At 37.9% G+C, this 25,073-nt stretch overlaps 1 protein-coding gene across 4 annotated transcripts in view; it reads right to left on the reverse strand.

Annotated features, from left to right (window-relative positions):
• Positions 1 to 25,073, reverse strand: part of ADAMTS20 (ADAM metallopeptidase with thrombospondin type 1 motif 20) — a 194,526-nt gene that overhangs the window by 160,160 nt on the left and 9,293 nt on the right. For all 4 annotated transcript variants that reach the window (XM_068561131.1, XM_068561132.1, XM_068561129.1 and 1 more), the window contains exon 3: positions 16,142 to 16,304. In XM_068561131.1, coding sequence (XP_068417232.1) covers positions 16,142 to 16,304 — 163 coding nt within the window. The remainder of the gene's footprint in view (positions 1 to 16,141; positions 16,305 to 25,073) is intronic.

Consider the following 25,073-nt stretch of genomic DNA (forward strand, 5'->3'; position numbering starts at 1 on the left):
GAACCCAAGCCAGACTTGCCATTTGAGAATCAAATAACTGAACAAAGGGGGAAAATATGATCACTTTGGTACATGCAGCATAAAATGTTTTGATAAAATTCAATATCCATTCATAATAAAAGTTCATAATAAAGCAGGTGTTCAGGGTAACTTTCTTAATCAGATAAAAATAGATTTTTCTTCCTAAGAAAAACACATTTTGTTGTAGACACTGTACACATCAGAACAGGTCAAAAGCTTTCATTCCAAAATTGATGATGAGGCAAGGATTTTCATCATTGCCATTTCCATTCAACATTGTTCTAGAAATCCTAGCCAGTGCATTGAAGCAAGAAAAGAAATAAAATGTTGAAATAATCTTTCAAAGGAAGAAATAAGCCTGTCTTAAATGACTGTTCATGTACAAAATCCAAAAGTATGAACAGATAAACTATTAGAATATATGAGCACAGTTGCTAAATATAAGATCGATATAGGGACTTCCCCCGTGGCACAGTGGTTAAGAATCCACCTGCCAATGCAGGGGACATGGGTCCAGGTCCTGGTCCGGGAAGACACCACATGATGCGGAGCAACTAAGCCTGTGCGCCACAACTACTGAACCTGTGCTCCAGAGCCTACGAGCCACAACTACTGAGCCCACGTGCCACAGCTACTGAAGCCCACGTGCCTAGAGCCCATGCTCCGCAACAAGAGAAGCCGCCACAATGAGAAGCCCACGCACCGCAATGAAGAGCAGCCCCCACTTGCCGCAACTAGAGAAACCCCACACGCAGCAACAAAGACCCAACACAGCCAAAAATAAAATAAATTTTAAAAATAAAAAAATAAAGATCAATATAAACTTTGCCTGCATTTTTATGTACAATAATTAAAAGATGAAATTTTTTAAATTATACCATTTACAATAGTGTCAAAACTGACCAAATACCCAGGAAGAAAACAAAGATACAAGACCTCTACAAAGAAATCTATAAAATATTAAATGGGAAATTAAGCAAGAATATATGGATATGCCATACTGATGGATTAGAAGACGATATTAGAAAGATGTCACTGCTCCAAATTGATCTATTGATGCAATTAAATCCAATCAAAATCCCTTTTTTTCCTTTTGTGGAAACCAACAAGTTGATTCTAAAATACATATATGTAAATGTAAAGGGTCATTTACATATATCAAGGACTTGTCCTACCACATTTCAAGACTTATAATAGAGCTATAATATTTTTAGGACTATTTTTAGCAACATTGTTTTTGGTGTTGGCACAACGACAGATATATAGATCAATGGAAGAAAAAATACTATGCGAAACAGATCGACATATAAGGACACTTTTCAGAATAAATGTTATGCTAAATGTTTTCAATTTCTATGAAATACCTCAATTAACTTTTACACAAAATAAACTTATTTACACTGCTTTTCGTAGTTTTAGTAAGTCCACTATTTCTGGATTTTGACAAAAGGAATAAATCAAAATTTGAAATTGATAGATTGAGCTCTTAATTTCAAAGATTTATTTTATTTTATTTTATTTTTTATTTTATTTTATGCTACATTCCAAAGTTTAATATATCATCTTTTCTATGAAGGTCTTCACCATTGACAGGATTAGTCCTCAACAAGGAAAGCCTAAAGATAGTTCATCTAAGTCTCCTTTATAATACCTTAATTTTATGAGTTTTATTCCTGAAAATATTCTGGAACCCATTCCAGTCAGCACAACAGTTAGGGTCACCAATCATCTCTACTTTGCAAAATCCAATAATCAATTCTAAATCTTCATGTTCTTTGAATTCTCAGCATCATTTAGCTAATTAATCAGTCCTACCTTTTTGAAAATTTTTTTCACTTGGCTTTGGGGTACACATTCCTCAGGGTTCTCTTTAATTATCACCCTGGCCTCTACTTTTCAGTCTTCCTAGTTTTCTCCTCATCTCCCCAACTGTTAAAAATCGACATGCCCCATAGTACAGTCCTCGGACGTTTTCTCTTCTCTATCTAATCCATTCCCTATGCAATTTCATACAAACTTATCTTTAAATATCACTTACGGTCTGACTCCCAAATTATTATCCCAAGCTCAGACTCCCTTACTGAGCTCCCAACCCATATTTTCTATTGCCTACCTGACTATTCTCCCTTTGGATACCTAACTGGCACCTTAAATTCAAAATGTCTAAAACCTAATTCCTGTTATTCCCTCCTAACCTGTGGTTCCTTCAGACTTCCCCATCTTAGCAAGTGACAATTCCATCCTTCCATTTGTTCTGGCAAAACAAACAAACAAACATAAAACTTAGAATTAGGGGCTTCCCTGGTGGCACAGTGGTTGAGAATCTGCCTGCCAATGCAGGGGACACGGGTTCGAGCCCTGGTCTGGGAAGATCCCACATGCCGCGGAGCAACTGGGCCCACAACTACTGAGCCTGTGCGTCTGGAGCTTGTGCTCTGCAACAAGAGAGGCCACGACAGTGAGAGGCCCATGCACTGCGATGAAGAGTGGCCCCCGCTCGCCGCAACTAGAGAAAGCCCTCGCACAGAAAACGGAGACCCAACACAGCCAAAAAGAAAGAAAGAAAGAAAGAAAGAAAGAAAGAAAGAAAGAAAGAAAGAAAGAAAGAAAGAAAGAAAGAAAGAAAGAAAGAAAGAAAGAAAGAAAGAAAGAAAGAAAGAAAGAAAGAAAGAAAGAAAGAAAGAAAGAAAGAAAGAAAGAAAGAAAGAAAGAAAGAAAGAAAGAAAGGAAGAAAGAAGCTTTCATTTAAAACAAAACAAAACTTCGAATTATCTGTGACAATTTTTACTGTCAACCCTCACCCTCAACCCACCTATCAGCTTGACAATTAAAATGTACAGAGTGAGACCTTCAAGATGGTGGACGAGTAAGACGTGGAGATCACCTTCCTCCCCACAAATACATCAGAAATACATCTGCATGTGGAACAACTCCTACAGAACACCTACTGAACTCTGGCAGAAGAACTCAGACATCCCAAAAGGCAAGAAACTCCCCACGTACCTGGGTAGGGCAAAAGAAAAAGAAAAAACAGAGACAAAAGAATAGGGACGGGCCCTGCACCAGTGGGAGGGAGCTGTGAAGGAGGAAAGGTTTCCACACACTAGGAAGCCCCTTCGCGGGTGGAGACAGGGGGTTGGGGGGGAAGCTTCAGAGCCATGGAGAAGAGTGCAGCAACAGGGGTGCAGAGGGCAAAGTGGAGAGATTCCTGCACAGAGAATCGCTGCTAACCAGCACTCACCAGCCTGAGAGGCTTGTCTGCTCACCCACTGGGGCGGGCAGGGGCTGGGAGCTGAGGCTCGGGCTTCAGTCGGATCGCAGCGAGAGGACTGGGGTTGGCTGCATGAACACAGCCTGAAGGGGCTAGTGCGCCACGGCTAGCCTGGAGGGAGTCCGGGAAAAAGTCTGGAACTGCAGAAGAGGCAAGAGACTTTTTCTTCCCTCTTTGTTTTCTGGTGCGCGAGGAGAGGGGATTAAGAGCGCCGCTTAAAGGAGCTCCAGAGACGGGTGAGAGCCGCGGCTATCAGTGCGGACCCCAGAGACAGGCATGAGACACAGGCTGCTGCTGCAGCCACCAAGAAGCCTGTGTGCAAGCACAGGTCACTCTCCACACCTCCCCTCCCGGGAGCCTGTGCAGCCTGCCACTGCCAGGGTCCCGGGATCCAGGGACAACTTCCCCAGGAGAACACACAGCACGCCTCAGGCTGGTGCAACGTCACGCCAGCCTATGCTGCCGCAGGCTCGCCCCACATCCGTACCCCTCCCTACCCCCGGCCTGAGTGAGCCAGAGCCCCCGAAGCAGCTGCTCCTTTAACCACGTCCTGTCTGAGTGAAGAACGGACGCCCTCAGGCGACCTACACGCAGAGGAGGGACCAAATCCATAGCGGAACCCCAGGAGCTCTGTGAACTAAGAAGGGAAAGGGAAATCTCTCCCAGCAGCCTCAGGAGCAGTGGATAAAGTCTCCACAGTCAACTTGATGCACCCTGCCATCTGTGGAATACCTGAATAGACAATGAATAATCCCAAATTAAGGTGGTGGAATTTGGGAGCAACGATATATACTTTTTTTTTTTCCTTTTCCTCTTTTTGTGACTGTGTATGTGTATGCTTCTTTGTGTGATTTTGTCTGTATAGCTTTGCTTTTACCATGTGTCCTAGGGTTCTGTCTGTCCGTTTTATTTATTTTTTTTTTGTATAGTTTTTAGCGCTTGTTATCATTGCTGGATTTGTTTTTTGGTTTGGTTGGTCTCTTCTTTCTTTCTTTTTTTTTTTTACTTTTTAATTTTTTAATTTTTAATAATTATTTTTTATTTTTTATTTTAATAACTTTATTTTATTATTTCTTTTTTTCTCCCTTTTATTCTGAGCTGTGTGGATGACAGGGTCTTGGTGCTACGGCCAAATGTCAGGCCTGTGCCTCTGAGGTAGGAAAGCCGAGTTCAGGACATTGGTCCACCAGAGACCTCCCGGCTCCACGTAATATCAAACGGGGAAAATCTCCCAGAGATCTCCACCTCAACACCAAGACCCAGCTCCAATCAATGACCAGCAAAACACCAAGACCCAGCTCCAATCAATGACCAGCAAGCTACAATGCTGGACACTAGCAAGCACTGACACACAACTAGCAAGAAAGGAACACAACACAACCCATTAGCACAAAGGCTGCCTAAAATCATAATAAGGTCACAGACACCACACAACACACCACCGGACGCAGACCTGCCCACCACAAAGACAAGATCCAGCCTCATCCACGGGAACACATGCACTAGTCCCCTCCACCAAGAAGCCTACACAACCCAGTGAACCAACCTTAGCCACTGGGGGCAGACACCAAAAACAACGGGAACTACAAACCTGCAGCCTGCTCAAAGGAGACCCCAAACACAGTATGTTAAGCAAAATATGAAATTAAGGAAAACTCCCATTTACCATTGCAACAAAAAGAATAAAATACCTAAGAATAAACCTACCTAAGGAGACAAAAGACCTGTATGCAGAAAACTATAAGACACTGATAAAAGAAATTAAAGATGATACAAATGGAGAGATATATCATGTTCTTGGATTGGAAGAATCAACATTGTGAAAATGGCTATACTACCCAAAGCAATCTACAGGTTCATTGCAATCCCTATCAAACTACCACTGGCATTTTTCTCAGAACTAGAACAAAAAACTTCACAATTTGTATGGAAACACAAAAGACCCCAAATAGCCAAAGCAATCTTGAGAAAGAAAAATGGAGCTGGAGGAATCAGGCTCCCTGACTTCGGAGTATACTACAAAACTACAGTAATCCAGACAGTATGGTATTGGCACAAAAACAGAAATATAGATCAATGGAACAGGATAGAAAGCCCAGAGATATACCCACGCAAATATGGTCACCTTATCTTTGATAAAGGAGGCAAGAATATACAATGGAGAAAAGACAGCCTCTTTAATAAGTGGTGCTGTGAAAACTGGACAGCTTCATGTAAAAGAATGAAATTAGAACACTCCCTAGCATCATACACAAAAATAAACTCAAAATGCATTAAAGACCTAATGTAAGGCCAGACACTATCAAACTCTTAGAGGAAAACATAGGCAGAACACTCTATGACATAAATCACAGCAAGATCCTTTTTGACCCACCTCCTACAGAAATGGAAATAAAACCAAAAATAAACAAATGGGACCTAATGAAACTTAAAAGCTTTTGCACGGCAAAGGAAACAATAAACAAGATGAAAAGACAACCCTCAGAATGGGAGAAAATATTTGCAAATGAAGCAACTGACAAAGGATTAATCTCCAAAATTTACAAGCAGCTCATTCAGCTCAATATCAAAAAAACAAACAACCCAATCCAAAAATGGGCAGAAGTTGTAAACAGACATTTCTCCAAAGAAGATATACAGATTGCCAACAAACACTTGAAAGAATGTTCAACAGCATTAATCATTAGAGAAAAGCAAATCAAAACTCAATGAGGTATCATCTCACACCAGTCAGAATGGCTATCATCAAAGAATCTACAGACAATAAATGCTGGAGAGGGTGTGGAGAAAAGGGAATCCTCTTGCACTGTTGGTGGGAATGTAAATTGATACAGCCACTATGGAGAACAGTATGGAGGTTCCTTAAAAAATTAAAAATAGAACTACCATACGACCCAGCAATCCCAGTACTGGGCACATACCCTGAGAAAACCATAATTCAAAAAGAGTCATGTACCACAGTGTTCACTGCAGCTCTATTTACAATAGCCAGGACATGGAAGCAACTTAAGTGTCCATCAACAGATGAATGGATAAAGAAGATGTGGCACATGTATACAATGGAATACTACTCAGCCATAAAAAGAAACAAAATTGAGTTATCTGTAGTGAGGTGGATGGACCTAGAGTCTGTCATACACAGTGAAGTTAAGTCAGAAAGAGAAAAACAAATACCATATGCTAACACACATATATGGAATCTAAAAAAAAAAAAAAAAATGGTCATGAAGAACCTAGGGGCAGGATGGGAATAAAGACGCAGACTTACTAGAGAATGGACTTGAGGACACGGGGAGGGGGAAGGGTAAGCTGGGAGAAAGTGAGAGTGGCATGGACATATTTTCACTACCAAATGTAAAATCAATAGCTAATGGGAAGCAGCCGCATAACACAGGGAGATCAGCTCTGTGCTTTGTGACCACCTAGAGGGGTGGGATAGGGAGGGTGGGAGGGAGGGAGATGCAAGAGGGAGGGGATATGGAGATATATGTATATGTATAGCTGATTCACTTTGTTATAAAGCAGAAACTAACACACCATTGTAAAGCAATTATACTCCAATAAAGACATTTAATAAATAAATTAATTAATTAATTTAATTAAATGTACAGAGTATGTGGCCACTTCTCACTAACTTCATGGCTATCACCCTAATTCAAGACATCATTTATCAACATGATTACTGCAATAGCCTCTAACCCTCTTTGCTTCTGCCCTTCTGCTAGCCTCACAGCATTCCTTACAACAATCTGAGTGATCCCTTTAAAATGTAGGCTGATCAGGTCACTCCTATGTTCAAATTCCTACAGTGGTTTCCAGTGTTAAAGTTATAGCCAAAGCCATTACTGTGACTTACAATGTTCTATGGGTTGAGGTGGGTTCACCATGAACCTAAAACAGGTTAACTTCTGATCTCTCACTTACAAAGTCCCTTTCAAAGACCTTGAAGGAACCCTAGAAATTTTGTATTCATAATTTATTATTTTTCTTAAAGAAGCCCCCCTGCCCTTTGTTTAATCTTCAGGCCCCACAACCTGGATCCACCTACAACTATAGGATCTAGCCTCCCACTACCACGCTGACTTCATCTCCTACTACCGTCTCCCCCTCCCTCACAGCAACTGTACTTGTACAGGCTGGTCATGGTACGTGTTATGCAGCCCCAGAACCTTTGTCGCTTCAGTGAAGGAGGTACTCAATAAATATTTTATAAATGAATGAACAAATGAATAAACAAACCCATGTGTAGGGTAAAATTGAGACCTCATCCTCCAGAGTGATTGCTGTAGAACAAGGACCAGAGTCTCCTCTTAGCAGTCGCCTTCTTCTCCACTTATTAAATTCAACCCCGCCCCAGAACGTGGAGCAGGGAAGACCTGCCCACACACACGTCACCACTACACTCTTCTTGCTTTTTCATTGTCCTTTCTTCTCCCGGCACACCACGAGATGGTAAACAGAAAGGGCAGGCTTTTTATTTATTGACCCTACATCATACATTTTCTCTTTCCAGCTGAACTATAAACCGAGTTCTCTAGGGCTAGCAGTGGATATACTACTACAGTAAAAGATAAAGAATTCAGAAATTTCTTCTATTTTCTTGTTGCACAAATTTTGAAAGTCACAACCTCAATATTAGCTTAGTCTTTCTATTTGCATTCTCTCCAACCCCAAAATAAAAAACAGAGGTGTGGTCAGATAATCCAAGTTTGCTAGAATATATGTGAAATTATTGAATTTTCTGACAGTGGAAAAAATGAGTTAACTGAAAATTCTGGACAGTGTTACACTAAGAATAATATTACCAGTTCTCTTTCTTGTACCATAGCCTGTATTTTAGCTATTAATAACTCAGTTCTCTACCCATTCCATGTCTTTCAACATGAAGTTCAGCTACTAACCTATTAATGTCAGAAATAACCCCTTCATTCTGTACTTATCAATTGCTGGCATCTCCTTTTGCAGTGCTCAAAAGCACTTCAAACACAATTTTTCTAACCCCAGTATCACAACTGTCCATCCCGTGTTTCTGCGTGTTATGGTTTTCTCTACCCAGCATTTATTCACCTAACTTCTTACAATAGTCCCCAGTTTCTCTTTGGGTATCTATCCCTGTCTATCCACTTAGTCTATAATTCCAGCTACAGTGATCTGACCCCACCAGCAGGGTGGGTGTGGCTGATTACAGCTCTGTCTCCAATAACAGCAATTAACTCAGGCCAAGTCAGGTCAAACAAAATCAGACCCTATACCAGGAACTTTGTTTGAACTACTGGCGGTGACGACTCCCAATATCTACTGGATGGGTGCTGAGTTAAAGCCCAAACACCTAATCCAGGGTTACACTGACCTTCACGAGCTTTCCCCTGCTGACCTCCCCAGCATCAGGTCATCTCACCATCTCCTGGCATCCCACAGTTTTTACTAATTACTTTTAGTTCCCACATGGTTCTAGTACTGCCTCATCTCCAGGTGTTTATACATGCTGTTGCTTCCATATGAAATACTTCTCACTCTCTCCCTGACTAATCCCTACTCTTCTTTGGAGTCTCAGATAATGAGTTATTTTCTCCAGTAAGCTTCTATGACTTCCATATCTGAGTTAGGTTCTCTTTCTATGAGGCCCCAAATCATCTTCTGAATGAACCTCATCTTACATGCCTACCTGTAAGCGGTTATTTTAGTACTAACAATTCCTCAACTATTTACACAGCATTTATTATATGCATAACATATTTCAATAGTATTAGTTGCTGTGAGGAATGTAAATAAGGAAATAAAATGTAACCTTTTACTTTAAGGGGCATAAACAAAGAATCTTAAAACTGAGAGGTAGGATAACAGAGCACATAAGAAATTTTAAAACAATGCAAGACAGTGTTAATTATGTGCAGAATAAATAGAGTAACCCCTAAATTGTGAGACATTCTATGGGACATTCAAAAGCCTATGTTCTTAGTCTTACAAAATCGTGAGTAGGTACATTAACCACAGGAGAATGAATAAGATGCTAATTATAAGTAAAATGAATAGCAATTTTTAGTAAAGCAAGAACCTGTAATAAGATACAATTAGTAAAAGAGCTAAAAACTAATGACTCCATTCACATTTTTATCTCTGTAAGTGAAGAGCATCTAAATAAACTTCTACTTAGAGCAAAGGGATTTTTTTTAAAAAATTTTAGGAGACACATCTCATTGTAGAGGAAACATTAAGGAGAAAACTTCTTAAAGAACATGTGATTAAGTATGAAAGAAGCCAAAGAAAATACAAGGTGGTAGACAGATCACTGAAGAACAAGCACTGCTGTAAGAAAGGGAAAATGGAGATGTATCCAATTCTAGCAGTGAGGCTTATATTACTGTCAAGTTAAAACACATAGAAACTTTACCAAGTTGTAAAGTGACTAAAATCCCTACAAGGAATTTCAAAACAAGAAGTAGACCAATCTAAAGCAAAGACGGAAAAGTGCTTAATGGAGGTGGAAGAGAAACACACACGCACAGTACATTTCAAAGAAGGATTAATAATCTCATTCCCACCTCAACAGTAGATTTCATGAACACATGAACCAGAACAAGTTGACATCAGGATTCCTAGCAACAAACAAGAAGCTCAAATTTTACAGTGAGATGTAATCAAATCTTAACAGAAATATGAGAAGTGGTTTGGCACTATTATATTTAAGACTCTGATGCAGCTTACTCTCCAATCAGGGGTTATAACTATAATAGTTTCTCTTCTACCTCAAGATTCACAATTCTCCCTATTCATTCCCAAGCTAGTACAGAAACAACATCAAGAAAAAAAAAAACTATGCTTCAAAACTAGAAGAAAGAATCATTATTTCTACCAGCAAGACATTCTCCAGTTTAAGGATATAGTATGAAATATGTAATCCCAATACAGAGAAAGGAAGATTTTTAAAAACTCTTTACTTCTAAAGAGTATGTAGTTTTCGGGTAGTCCTTCCTGGAAAGAACTATTGTTACCACAGTTAAAATATAGAGGATTTCAGTTACCTATCGTGATATATACATTTCAAAATACACCTGACAGACTGGATAAACATACCTTCTGGTTCCTAACATTATTGGTTCCCTTCCTCATTTGCCCATTTCACAAAATTTGCCCAATGTGGGAATCATTAACTTCACTATAAGTAAAACTAGACAATACAAGACTTCACAAATAAAATAGGACTTCAAAGCTCTGGGAATTGCCACAGGCCTAATAATGCAACACAAAATAAGCATCAAGTATAGCAGACTGATTCTTCTCTTTGGAATGCATTCTTAAACACACGCACATTTCACAATTATGGCAAAGCAGAGCACACAACTGGCAAAACAGGTCAGCTAATAAAATAAACCTGTACGTGTGGAACAAACAATTGTCACAGCACCACAAGGTCTTCCCTTCACAGAAAACATGCATAAGTTGAGGATGATTATAGCTCAGAATTACTCTAAGGATCAGTGACATATGACTATGAAGAGTGCTTTGAAAAGCACAGAACCATATATATGTATCTTCCATTCCATAGCATTCACAGTCTCAAAATCTTAATAGGTCAAATTTCACAGTTTAGGGTTTTTCTTCGGTTTGGGATGAAATTTAACTTAAGAACATTACTAGTACAGTAAGACTGAAGAATAGCCACTTAGGAAAATAATAAACTACTTTCACGCACTTTAGAATACTGATGAACAAATAAAGCAAAACAGGAAAACCTGAGTGGGTGAGGCAAATAATTTGTTATTCAAATATAAATCAGTCTTTTCTAGTTAATTGAATAAGGCTTTAAAAAGCAATACTTGTTAAGTTTCCACTATAGCATGTGCTTGATTTAGACATAAATTTGGACACCAAAAGAATAAAGGCTTCTTTTGGGGGTGCAGGCGAAGAGCGAAATAGAAGAGAGAATGGCTTCGGATTTAGATGTATTGAGTCTAAAGATGCTGCTGGGACATCAAGAAAACATCGGCATCAGGCAGTTGTAAACCTGAGATTTCATCTCAAGACAAGCTGAATATAAACATTTTTAAGTTCTCTAAAATTTAAGTCAGTAGTTAAAATTAGAGAAGTACAAAAAAAATCACAGACTATATAAGAAATGGTGTAAACTGGCGGCCAAGAAGAGCACTTTTAAAAAATGTTTAACTTAGAAGATGGTAAAGTAACAACAACCAGGAACAGAAATGGGAAGAAAGGTAAGAAAGAAAAGCAGCAAAGATGGACGCAAAGTGTGTCAGAGAAGCCAAAGTTGATCAAGAGTGAGAAATAATCCCCCCAAATGACATAACAGTAAGCCTGAGAGAGATGACTGCTTTTGGCCAGTAGAAGCTCATAAGAGATCTTTGAGAGAGTAGTTTTAATAAAGGGTGGGCAAATGAGTGACATCTCTATAGTCATTTCTATAAATATTTAGAAGCTTGAGCTGACTCTTAAAAATACCATTAACAAGTTATTAGTTCAAAATATTGGCCATGGTCATGGCCATATTTACAATCCTCTCTTCCTAGATTAATGGTACCTCCTTTTCTACCCACAAATTTATAAAATGTAATAAATGTCAGGAACCTTAGAAATCATTAAAAGATTGCAAACTGGCAGCCAACGGGCCATATTCAGCTCTCATGTTTCTTTTTCCCCCACTTAAAAAAAATCTTAGATTTTCAGCTTCTCTGTAAGATACAAAGGATCTGGTAATAATGGTCCCACACTTCCAATGCACCTTTTGCAAGAAGTGTGTCTATTCCACTGCCCTAAGGACACCTCAACGTCCTAATGACACCTCACTTCACTCATTTCTGGTAACTGCGTTCCTGTATCTGTGAGGTACCTAAGATAGAAACTCCTAAACATGACTTAAGTAGGAACCATTAAATTCATTAGCCATTCACTACTTACTCTAGGTTAAGACCCAGAGAGGTTAAGGTCTCAAAGTCAGTTAGAGAGCCAGAAGTAGAACTCTGTTCCCTGACTCCCAGCTTACTAAGTGAACCGTGGCTTCTGCTGACACTAAAGACCTCTGGGTTTCCCCAAACACATGCTGATTAATTATCTTTAAAGGAAAGGGAAATAATCTGTATCTAAATATAATTTTATTAAGAAGACAATTCTCACACATTCACAGAAATATCCAAATTGATCACTCACAAAAAAAAAAAAAAAACCTTTACTATATCATCAAAATTGAGGGAAATACTTTAAGGAAATCATCTTTAATTTATTCTTTATGTGCACTTTACTTGTTTGACACGTCCTTTGTTGACAAGATAGCTGCTTTCTTGGATTCAGTCTTTCTGCCTTCAGTCTCTTCTTATTCAAATCCAAAGTTATCTTCAAAAATAATCTGCCAGCTGAGTAATACGTTATAAGAGAGGATGTGTCTGTGTTGGAAGTTCTTCATTTCCCCAGGGCTCATGGAATAGCCTACAAGACCCTTGGAGTCCTTTCCGGTCGGCCTGTGTGCCTTCACGGCCTCATCTTCCCTTACCTCCTACACCCTTCTTCACACACATCAGGACGCTGAAGACACAAATATTATTCCCCCTTATCTAGAGGTCTGTCCTAACCAACTGCTGTAGTTTTTGTAACTGATGAGATGGCATTAATCACAGGACCAAACTAACAGCCAAAGTTGTTTATATGTCCGCCACAGTCCAGCTTTCAACAAGCACACTGAAACCGTATTATGAACCTTCCGACCACAAACCACAAATTGTGATCAGTGTTTCACTTCCTGCCCAACAGGAGACACCCTGTGTAACAACTTCCCATCACTGCAGAAACAAAGCCTTTGCCCATGCTTTTCCCTCCCTCCTTCGCCTCCTGACCAAGCTGGGTGCTTCTCCATGAGACCCAGGGGGGCATGTCCCCATCTCTTGGGGACTGTAAGTAATAAACTCTTCTTTCAAAGGCAGTTATCTCTATGTCTATCTTCTTAGCATACTTAACTAAAACAAATCCCGCAGATGTTTTAATATAAGCCCATCCTCCTTTTTTTTTTTTTTTTTTCTTAGACAATACCGATAAATCCTTCACAGTGAAGATTAAATGGTTTAAATGTCACCTCCTTGGTGACACCCAGGGCAGTTTTTGTTGCTCAGCCGCTTGATCTGCTCCTAACACAGGTAGGGCAGCCTTCGCTCAGTTTTGCAATTTTTCTCTTTTTGTGTTCATTTGTACCCATTGGGCTTGGAGAACCTAAATGAAGAGAAGCACTCAAGTCTTACCCAGTTCCCTCCTTTACATATATTAAGGACTCAGTGAATAAATTTGCAATGGGAGAAAGGGAGCAAGGCTCACCGGGTCCCCTGAAGAACACAGACCCGCTCTGATCCACCTTGGGGGATAAACAACAGCAGAACCACACTTAACAGAATCCAGAGGTTTATTTTCATCCCGTCAGGCTTTCCAGGGCTTCCCTCTCCCTTGGGTTTTAATTTTGTTACTATGTGGTTGTGTGTTCATTTCATGGGTTTTATGGGCTTGTTTTGCTATTTCCACAGGATTTTACTTAGACTAAGCCTGATGTCTACCTGGGAACCTGGCATCCACAATGGCTTAGGTTTGGCTACCAAATATAATTCGTATGGCCTCAAGGCATGTGGTGAAATCTGATGTTAAAAACAACTTAATCTAATTCATCAAGGCTGAAGTCACTATGAATTACAACATTTTAGGGTTGTAATGAATTAAAATCAATAGAAATATGGGGGGAAATGAACTTTCCTTTTCCAATTAATCCTTTTGGTTCACGTGCTAAATCTTTAGGCCTACCTATTTGAAGAATTCTCCTGAATGAAGGTTTACCTTTAGAATATGTAAGATTCTGCAAGTATTTCTGAACAACAATGTGTGAACTGGGGAAGAGGAAAAAAGCCTTTGATAACATTTTACTAATTACATTTATAACTCTCCATTTTTACTAACAAGATGATGATTAACAGCTAAGTATTTAGGCCACTAATTGATTGCCTTTTTTAGTGATTAAAAATATGCATGTTAATTATACCTAAAAATGTAGGTAATTTAAGAACTGAAAAGAATGATACTACTTTTAACATTTTAGTAGATAAATGTTGTGGGAAATAATATCACGATTAAAAGTAAATCCCATAGCTTTCTACTTGCTTGTTATTTGTAGCTTTATAATAAATCTAACTTAGTAGAAGTTTTTGTTTTTTTAAACAAAAGGGCCTGGCTTTTCTTGAACCATTCTCTTTCTGATAATGAACACTGATTGTGAATGCAAAACCTTGCATATCATTATGTGAAACATTTATGCATTCAGAGTGTCTACTTGGTGGCTTTCTTCTTAAGAAGCTAAACAATTCATTAAACAAGCTGCTCCTGAATGGTAGATCAGAACAAGCATAAGCTGCCTTCTGTAGAGTTCTATTGTGGAGCTGTACCCATTTGTGTTTTCTTTGAAGCCACAAAAATGAAACCCTTATGCTCATATTAAAAGCATAAGAAAGGCATCTATTGTGTCAATAGATTTAAAACACGGCCTTAGACACAGTGAGAACCACTCCAAAATGGCACTCTTATAATAGCAAAGGTTAAGAAGTGCATTCCCAGGGAAAACCTTCAAAGGCCTACATATCATTATATCCCAAAACAGATGGCATCGCAGTGTTTGGAACTATAGTTTATGGACACCTACAATCTCAAATAAATCCTTTCTAATCCCACTCTTTTGTCTAGATTTTGTACTTTGATGATAACTGCAGGTTCTTTTCTCCATTCTTCATAGAGTGACAGAGTGACAAAATGATATAGTGAAGATTCATGTACATATATGGACACAATTCTTAATACAACTTCTATGCAATGTACAAGTATTCTACTAGCAACAGACTTACACTTTATAGAAACTGGCAGTTCCTAGATTCTAATCTATGATAAATCATTAGTCTGAATTTTATAGGAAATAATGAAAAAAAATACATCTCTCTCATATATTACTGAAAATATAAACTGATAAAAACCACTTTGCAAAACAATGTGTAGTTCTCTAGTATCTATGTGTATACTTTGGAAAAACTCAAACACAGGAGATGAGGACAAAAAATTTCACAGCAGCATTGTTTATAATAGCAAAAATCTGCAAATAACCCAAAAGCTCATCAACAGGAAAATGGATATGTGAACTCTGATATACTCAGCAATGAAAATGAACAGCTGCTACATGTACCCACATCGATGAACCTCAGAAACAATGCTAAGCAAAAAAGTCCCAGAAGACGATCTGCAATGCTTCCTTCATGCAAATTTAAAAGCATGCAAAATCGAGCAACATGTTATTGTTACTTAGGTTCAGTTTTTTTTAATCATGTAAAATTCTGCTGAGAAAAATCATACTACTGTGACTAACAGACTGAAATAAAAGTTTTCTGATTCTTTGCTACAAATCTCGTATACAGTGGACCCTTGAACAGCACAGATTAGAACTGCACGGGTCCACTTATGTGAGTTTTTTTCACTAAATTTGTACTACAATACTACACAATCATGGTTGTTTGAATCCATGGATGGAGAACTGAATATAAGGAGGGCTGACTGTAAAGTTATACATGTATTTTCAACTGTGCGGGCGTCAGTGCCCCTATCCACCATGCTGTTCAAGGGTCAACTCTACTGAATACATTTTTGGATTCAAATTTAGTCTACAACAAAATTGCCTACAGATAATTTCTAATGGATCCTTACAGGTCAAGAAAATTTATTTAAAATATCATATATATCAATATTTAAGGAAAATATGTAAATTCTAACCTGAAAAAGATTTAAATAGTGTCATATTTTTACCGTAAAGAGTTTTACTTCATAGTTTACCTGAAACTTCACAAGGCTTGTGAGACTGCAGAAAATAGTTCCTCTTTAATTCCTGTCTGTATATAAGATGTGGCTTGTTATGGTCATCTTCATGTTCACTCCCATCTGCCTTCATTATAGGTTCTAAGAAATATTCACCATCATGTGCTTTAAATGTTCCCATCTGGAAGTAAAGAAAATAAAAATTAATTTTCTTCTGTCACTAAGCAGAGAAAGCACGCTGTGTGCCACAGGTTAAAATGAGAGCACAGAAACAAGACAGCCAGGGGTTCATTCACTAAATGCCATCAACTAAACATAATGTTTCTTTCCTGGCTCACTTCTCCCTCTTATGTATAAAGTCATGGAGACTGGATAATATTCCAATAAACCAAGGTGAAATGACAGGTATTCCAGGTATAAAGAATAGCATAGGCAAAAGCATTAAAATTGCCAAAAGCTTAGCACATTCTAGAAGTAAGAAAGCCTCTTTGGCTTGGTCTATGTAAGGTAATAGAGTGAGACAAGACTTAAAAGGAAGGCTGGGGTCAGATAAAAGATCTTGAATGTGACGCTAGCAATTTAGAATTTGTAAGCAATGGAGAGCCATTGAAGAGTTTTCTCAAAGACCTGTCTCCGGAATTCCAGAATCCAACATCCAACTTGCTTTTTGACACTTCCTAGTAGCATTCTCAACCTCAACGTGTCCAAAGCCAAACTCTTTCTTTTCAGTCCAAACCTGCTATTTCTTCAATGTTCCCTCTTTCAGTAAATGGCAACAGTATTATTCAGATAGCTTAGGACAAAAATCCTGAGAGAGAAACCAAGGATGGGTCTCTCTCAAATCCCACATTCAATTCATCTGCAAATGTAAATGGCTCAACCTTCAAGGTATAACTGAAATCTAACCACTTCTCCCAAATTTTATCACTATATCCATGATCTAACCTAACTTTCTCTCCTTTCTGAACTAAATCAATAGCCCTCTATTGTCTCTACAGAGGAGTCACAGTAATTTTTAAGTCTAGATCACGTTGCTCTCAAGTCAAAAAAACAAACAAAAACAAAAAAGTAACATGACTTTTCACGTCATTCAGTAAGATTCAAATTCCTTACCGTGGTTCACAATGTCCTACGTGATCTGCCCACCCCTTTGCACCACCCGGTCCCTCCAAGCACACAGATGACCAACAGTTCTGACTTCACCTTCTCCCATTCTACCTTGGCTCATTCTACAGCTCCATTCCTGATGTCTTTGCTATTCTTCAAACATGACAAATATTCTCTCACCTCAGGACCTTTGCACTTTCTAAACCTGCCTCAAGCACTTTTCCCTGCTCGCTCCCACTATCACTTGTTTCAGGTCCCTACTCAACATTCATGACCCTATTTAAAAAAAAGGTCATGAAGAACCTAGTGGCAAGACGGGAATAAAGACACAGACTTACTAGAGAATGGACTTGAGGACACGGGGAGGGGGAAGGGTAAGATGTGACAAAGTGAGAGAGTGGCATGGACATATATACACTACCAAACGTAAAATAGATAGCCAGTGGGAAGCAACCGCATAGCACAGGGAGATCAGCTCTGTGCTTTGTGACCACCTAGAGGGGTGGGATAGGGAGGGTGGGAGAGAGGGAGATGCAAGAGGGAAGAGATATGGGAACATATGTATATGTATAACTGATTCACTTTGTTATAAAGCAGAAACTAACACACCATTGTAAAGCAATTATACTCCAATAAAGATGTTAAAAAAAAAAAAAATGTTACCCAGCCTCCTACGTCTATCCCCACTATCCAGTTTCATTTTTCTCCATAATGCTTATCACTACCTGATAGATTATTATTTATATTTGTTTCTTGTCTGATACCATCCACTAAAATATAAGTCCATGAGAGTAGAGCTTTGCCTGTATTCTTCTCTGCATGCCTGTCATGCCTACCACATAGCGGATATTGGATAACATATATTAAAGGAATGAATAAGACTGTAAGACATGGAATTTAATCTAGTGACACTGTATGGTAGAATACTAGCAGTAATAAGATAGAGGCTATAGCCCAGAAGAGAGGTAACAAAACCTGAATTATGGTGACAGTGATGGTATAGCAGTTGGAAGAGAAAGATTACAAGATGCGAATGCCTGAGGAAAGCAGAAAAACAGACAGTGAGAGGGAGAACGTATGATAGAGATAATTTTCTGGGAAAATATTATTTACCAAAATGACTCCAGAAATGTTAAATATCCAAACAGACCCCTTTTCTACCAAACAATAGAAAAAGATGTCAGAGTTACATCACAAAAACTCCTGGCCTTGATGATTTCAGAGGAATTCCACCAAACCTTGAAAGAACAGATAATTCCATTGTTATTTGAACTGTTCCCAAAAATGAAAAAAAATCCAAGTTATTTTTATAAAGCTAGTGCAAACATATAGCAAAGCCTGGTAAAGACAGCACAAAACAAAACAACCCAGAAAAACAAAACAAATACAGGACAAGCTCACATATGAATATCAAGCTAAAAGTCCGAAACTGTATTAACAAACAAAAGTCAGTAATGTGTGAAAAATACATGACGAGATGGAGTTTATCATAAGAATGTAACTATGGCTCAATATTGGAAATCTTAATTCATCATAACCATTTACACAAATGGAAAAAAAAATCACATGCCTTTTGAAAAAAATCACCAAACATTCTTGATCTTAAAAACATCAATAAAATATAAATAGGTAGATGCTCCCTTAACAAGATAAACTCTATCACAGCCCAAAGACAGTATCATGCATAACAAAGATACATGCAAGGCCTTCCCACTTAGATCAGGAATATAAGGATGCCCAGTATCACCTGTCCTAGACAACAGAATTAGATAAAAGATTAGAAACATAAAATTGGAAAGGAAGAGTTAAAACTTTCATCTTCACAGGTAACATCAGTGTATACCTTAACAAGTAAGAACTAACTGAAAAACTACTATAAAAACTAAGTGAATTCAGTGAGAAAATAGACAGGCTTCAATAATATTCATGTGTATAAAAAACAGTGAGAAGATACTATGGAAGAAGCAATCCAATTTACAAAAAAAGTGTTAAATGCCCAGGAATAAAACAAATTTGTCAGATTCCTGTAAAATGTCAAAGGTCTACTGGAGAACAAAGGAAGAGAACTTAGAAACCACTTGCCATGTTCCTCAATATAACAAGATCTTAAAAAAATACCAACAGATTTTTTAACATGTAAACTGCTTCCAAAGTACATACAGAAAAAAGAAATAACCAAGATAATTATAAGAAAACAGTGAGGTGGGACTAAGACTACAAGATATTAAAATATTAAAAAGCCACATTAGTTAAATACTCCAATGCTGGCATATGAGGAGACCAACGGACCAATGAACTGAAAAGAAAGGCAAGCAATAAATCCTAAACCATAGGACTTAGTATTATTAGTACATAGACTGCATCTCAAATCAATGAAGAAAGAGTATATTTAATAAATAGATTGCGACATGTGGGCAGACATCTGGACAAAATAAGTTGGATACATCCCACACAGAATAAATTCCAAAGGGTCAGTGATGTAAACTTTTGAAATAAAACTGTAACAGCACTAGAAGGTAACATGAGAGAATACCCCTTTAACTTTGGAATAGGGAAGGTCATTCTAACCATGACTCAAAACCCATTAAAAAAATGTTAAACTTCACTCAGGAAGAACAGAAATTAATACTAAACTGAGAAACCATTTTCACCTATGAGACTGGCAAAATTCTAAAAGTTTTATAACATACTTCAAATGTGTCTGTGGAAAAACGGGCACTCTGATACACAGCTGTTGAAAATGTAAATTAGTGCAATCACAATGCAAAGCATTTAGCAATATCTATTGCAATTACGAATGTGTTTGTTCTTTAACACAGCAATTCCCCTTTGGAAAATTTATCCTACAGATACTGTACATTTCCACACATGTTGAGCTAACATAATTAAGGTTACTAACTACAGCACTGTTTTTAACAGCAAAATATGGGAACCAATTCAAAAGTCCACTGTTAAAGTATATTTACATAAACTATGGTATAACCATATAATGGAATATCTTGTGGTTACAGACAAAAAAGAATAAACATTTTATGTAGTGATATGGAAAGACCTCCAATACAATTATTATACCAAAATATAAAACTGTAAAACAGGATGTATAGTATACTACCATTTGTGTAATAAAGGAAGGAAAGAAAACTAAATATTTCTATTTGACTGGTTGCTACTAAAGAAATGCTAGAAGGATTCATTAGAAACAGTACAGGTAGAGGTGGGAGAAAGCAGATGGATTCAGGATGGACGAGGTATAGCATCCTTTTCACTTCAGGTACTTCATATATTCTGTTCCCAATTCCCACCCTTCACCTCATATTCCTGCCACAGTCCTGTGCCTGGTGGACTCCACCTCATCGTTCAAGTCTCAGCTTCAAATAGCAACTACCCAGAAAGTTTTTCCTTTACCAGCTAACTAGGTAATCGCATCCCTACCCTTAATCCTGAAAATATATTACTTTTTTAGAGTTTACTACTGTTTGATTTCTTCAGAGCACTTACGATGTTGTATTTATATATTCGTTTGCTATTTATAACTGTTCTCCCTCATCAGACAGGCTTCATACAGGAAGAGACCTAGCCCTGAATTTACATTGCCTTATACAGTACCTGACACACAGCCAGCGTGGTACACAGTAAATATCTGTTACACCAAGGAAGAGATTATTTCCTACTTTTTGTAAACTCAGCTTATGTTGAGCAGAAGTAGGACAAATCTGGACACGCAAGTTGGAGCTAGAATATGAACTCTTGAATGTAGGGATGTTATAATAAAAAGAGTCCATAAGCAGGTGAGAAGAAAATTGCATTTTTATTACCGTGAACCTGTAACTGAAAGTTAGAATTTTCTTCAACTGTGAATGTAGGCAAACAAATCCCAGTGATGTTGCCAGTGGAGAGCAGATATTTTCATCACATGAAGATGTTTGAGGTCTCAAAATATTGTTTATGCTCAACAACTGTGTTATTAGATCTGCCATTAGATCTTATTTAATGTGGTAATAGGTAAAATTTTACATAACTTTTTAATATCCTGATAACTGTATTTCAGTAAAATTGGTTTATTTTGTAATTTATCTTAGGCACTTGAAAACATTCTGAGAAGGGCTCCATTGGTGAATTATCAACAGGTTTGATGAGAAATGGGAGGAGGAAGGAGAGTCAAAGCAATAACTTCAGAAGATTCAATAATATCTTTGTGCAGCTGCCAAGACAGCAAGGGATGAAACAGAAAGAACTTGCACCCACTGGTAGTCAAGAGAGTGGAAAGAATCCCTCGAATGGTCAGCTCTGATCAATAAATCTCTTTCTCTAGTTTGGTGAGGCTAAATCATCGAGGGTAGGCATTTATCATAATTTCAATAGCTAACTTGGATCTATACAGCAGACATCATTCATATACACTTATAATTTATTTCCATCTAATAATAACTGAGGTAAGTTATTATTATCCCCACTTTACAGGTGAGATGAATGAGGAACAGTGAGGTTAAGTACCTTGTCCAAGTCTTACACCTAGTAAGTGACAGGACCAAGATGTGAACCCAGTTAGGCGGGCTCCACAGTTCGTGCCTTAACCCAATGCACTGTGCTAGTGATCATACACCAATTCTGACAAACCCTACAAGACAGCTGACAAATATTTAATGAGCAGGCAGAGTTCTAGGGGCTAGAGATACAGAGGTGAGCATGACGAAATCCCTGCCTTCAAAGAATTCATACTTATATGGGAAAAGACAGATAATAAAAATATAATATGCCTGGTGGTAACAAGTACCATAAAGAAAATAAAATAAGGCAAGGAGACAGAGAATCCCAGAGGGTGGGGGGAGGCACTCTAGGCTGAGGCTAGAATAACGAGGGGGTAGCCGTGGAAAACTCTGGGAGAACACTGCAAACAGAAGAGCGGTGACTGAAAAGCCCAGTGACAGGGAAAAGCTTGGCAGGTTCAAGTGACAGAGAACAGTGAGGCTGAAACTTTGCCAACAAGGGGATACGCAGCAGAAGCTCAGCAGGTAGGGGCAGGCTGCATTCATTATGCATGACACTGAAAAGCACTCATCACGCCTCCGAATACACAAATGTACATTTACCTACATGTAAAACTTGGCAAGTTTCCACTTAGAAAAGCATATTTCTGTGAAAAAGCAATTCAGAAATGAATAACTAAATTATGGATGCTATGATAAGCACAGTTTTAGTGAATGAGGCTTCATTTTTATTTCTTAATTATCTTTAAATTATTTAGGGATAATAACTTTGAAATTGTTGCTTTAAATTCCATTGTGAAGAGCATATGTAAATCACTATTTTAACTGAACAGTCACTGCAAGCTGTTTAAATGATTAGGGCAATTATAGTCATAAATTCTTCTTTACATTCATAATTATTACCACATCAACCTCTCCTTAAAGGTACCAAAGCCTTTACTATTTTTACAGTTCCTAAACCTAAAACATTGCCTGAGACATAGCAGGCACTCAACACATATCTGTAGACATAAACATTTTTTTAAATAAATTTATCTATTTATTTTATTTTTGGCTGCGTTGGGTCTTCGTTGCTGCACGCGGGCTTTCTCTAGTTGCGGCGAGCGGGGGCTACTCTTCGTTGCGGTGCGCTGGTTTCTTATTGCCGTGGTTTCTCTTGTTGCGGAGCCCGGGCTCTAGGCACACGGGCTTCAGTAGTTGTGGCTCACGGGCTTAGTTGCTCCGCGGCATGTGGGATCTTCCCGGACCAGGGCTCAAGCCCATGTCCCCTGCATTGGCAGGCAGATTCTTAACCACTGCGCCACCAGGGAAGCCCGAAATAAACATTTTTGTAACATGGTAAAGTACCTGATTTTCCCCCCATATACCCTTTAGTAATCCTTTTTTTTTTTTTCCTCTAATATTCTTAAGTTACAATAGTTTAGGGACTTGTCTGAGATATATTTACATGATTTTGTTTTCTTTTAATGCTGAAAAGTAAAATGTGTAGGTGCTCTTGGTTACATAATGTACTAGTATATTAGGATTACACATTTTTAAAAGGCCTAAAAATTAAGGAAATTCCATCAGATATACTGAAATTCTAGTCTGTAAAATAGAAGAATTTATAAAGAATTCATCTATTTCTTAGATACTTTTCTAGTATACTATACTCTAGCATATTTCATTCATTCTACCAGTGTTTATTTTCCAAATATAACTACAAATCACTTATTTTCAATACATACCAAAATTCCAGCTTTCTTTGCGTTCCCAGAAAAAATAATTAACTATACTTAGAGGTAACAAAGACTACTTTTGAAACCTGAGTAAAGGGACCCATGGGAAAAAATCACTTTCTACGTTTTTTAAAAAGCATGCTGAGCAGAAGAAATGTGATAGCATCCTGGTAAAAGATACAAATAGGAATGAGGCAGCTTGTTACTCATCCCAAAAGTATTTTGAAAAATGTCACACACTTCAAGGTACAGATATTTACAGTATTGTTTGGGAAACTTTTTTTATATACCTTTTGGATCAAAATCTGACTATGGGGTACTTCTATGATAATGTTCCAATAAACCCACACATGGGTCCAACCTGCACTCTCATGTGAAAGATGAATATAGTTGTATCGAGTCCATCAGCACTTACTTTAGTCATGCTAGAACACTCTAGCCTGCTAATAATACTGCCTTTATAACTCAGAGGCCTTTTCTTCAACAAAACCTTATGCTTAAAAGAGTAACCTCAAGAAAAAATCATTTGTCCTCAAAGGGGTTTGCCCGTATTTATCAATGAAGGACTTAAAAGCATTTTGCTTCCAGCAATTTTTCTATAAGCTACCCCACTGCAGAGGACTTTCTCTTCAAAAAATAAAAATATTAGGGCTTTGCCTAAAGGCTCCTAAGGAAGCACTTAATTTTTTTTTTCAACTTGGAAAGGAACCTCCTAAGGCATCGGAGGAGTTAATAAAACAGGTGGTTCGTAGAATTATATTTAGATCATGCCATATTTTTAGCAACCTGCCTATCTGCGGAGGGGCACTGCAATTTGATTCATGAGAAATGCCAATCAAATTCCAAAGTCTTTCTTTTGATGACTATTAAAAGTAGCATAACTAGTTTTCACTTGGGCAAGGGGTTCCCAATTACTTGAAGCAATGATCTTCTATTTGCCAAGGCAGCAAGTGATTATGCAACTGGTTCCAATTTACTCTCATAGGTCAAAATTTTTATGTTTAGAGAATTTTTATACAATAGTTTTTCCAAAATGTTCCTATTTCAGTATTTTGACATTCATTCATATATTTTTTCCCTAAATACATGGCAAACACATGTATTATAGCCACAAATAATAATGTGCTCTCAGATTTTATTAAAGGGTAAAAACAACAAGCACAAAATGTAAACCATTTGGACTCTTCTCCCAAATCATTTACAGTTATCACATTAGCACTGGCAGCTATAGAACTAGTTCAAAATAAAGGTACTATTAAACAAGGCAATTAATTAGGGCCAATACTGAGAATTTATTTTAGTAACAGATTGCTCTCAACTATTAATAAAGTTGGATTTTCGTTTAAGGCCTGAATCACTGGTAATTACTACCATGAAGACTAAAATGTTTAGTTTCTCAATCTTTAATCATAAGTCATATTAGAATCAGTTTGATGCTATTTGTAATAAGGAAGCCTGACTATGAGTCCTGGGTCTGCACTCATGGAATCTTGGGCAAGCCACTTCATACCTCAAACCTCAGTTCCATGACTTATAAAACAAAACAAATAATTCTATCTACCTAACTTCCTTAGAAAGACAATGTGTGTTAAAATGATGTCAGTAACTGTTTTGAAAGTGAGTATATTTTGATATAGG

The sequence above is a fragment of the Eschrichtius robustus genome, chromosome 13 (assembly GCF_028021215.1).
Source record: "Eschrichtius robustus isolate mEscRob2 chromosome 13, mEscRob2.pri, whole genome shotgun sequence".
NCBI classification, from domain to species: domain Eukaryota; kingdom Metazoa; phylum Chordata; class Mammalia; order Artiodactyla; family Eschrichtiidae; genus Eschrichtius; species Eschrichtius robustus.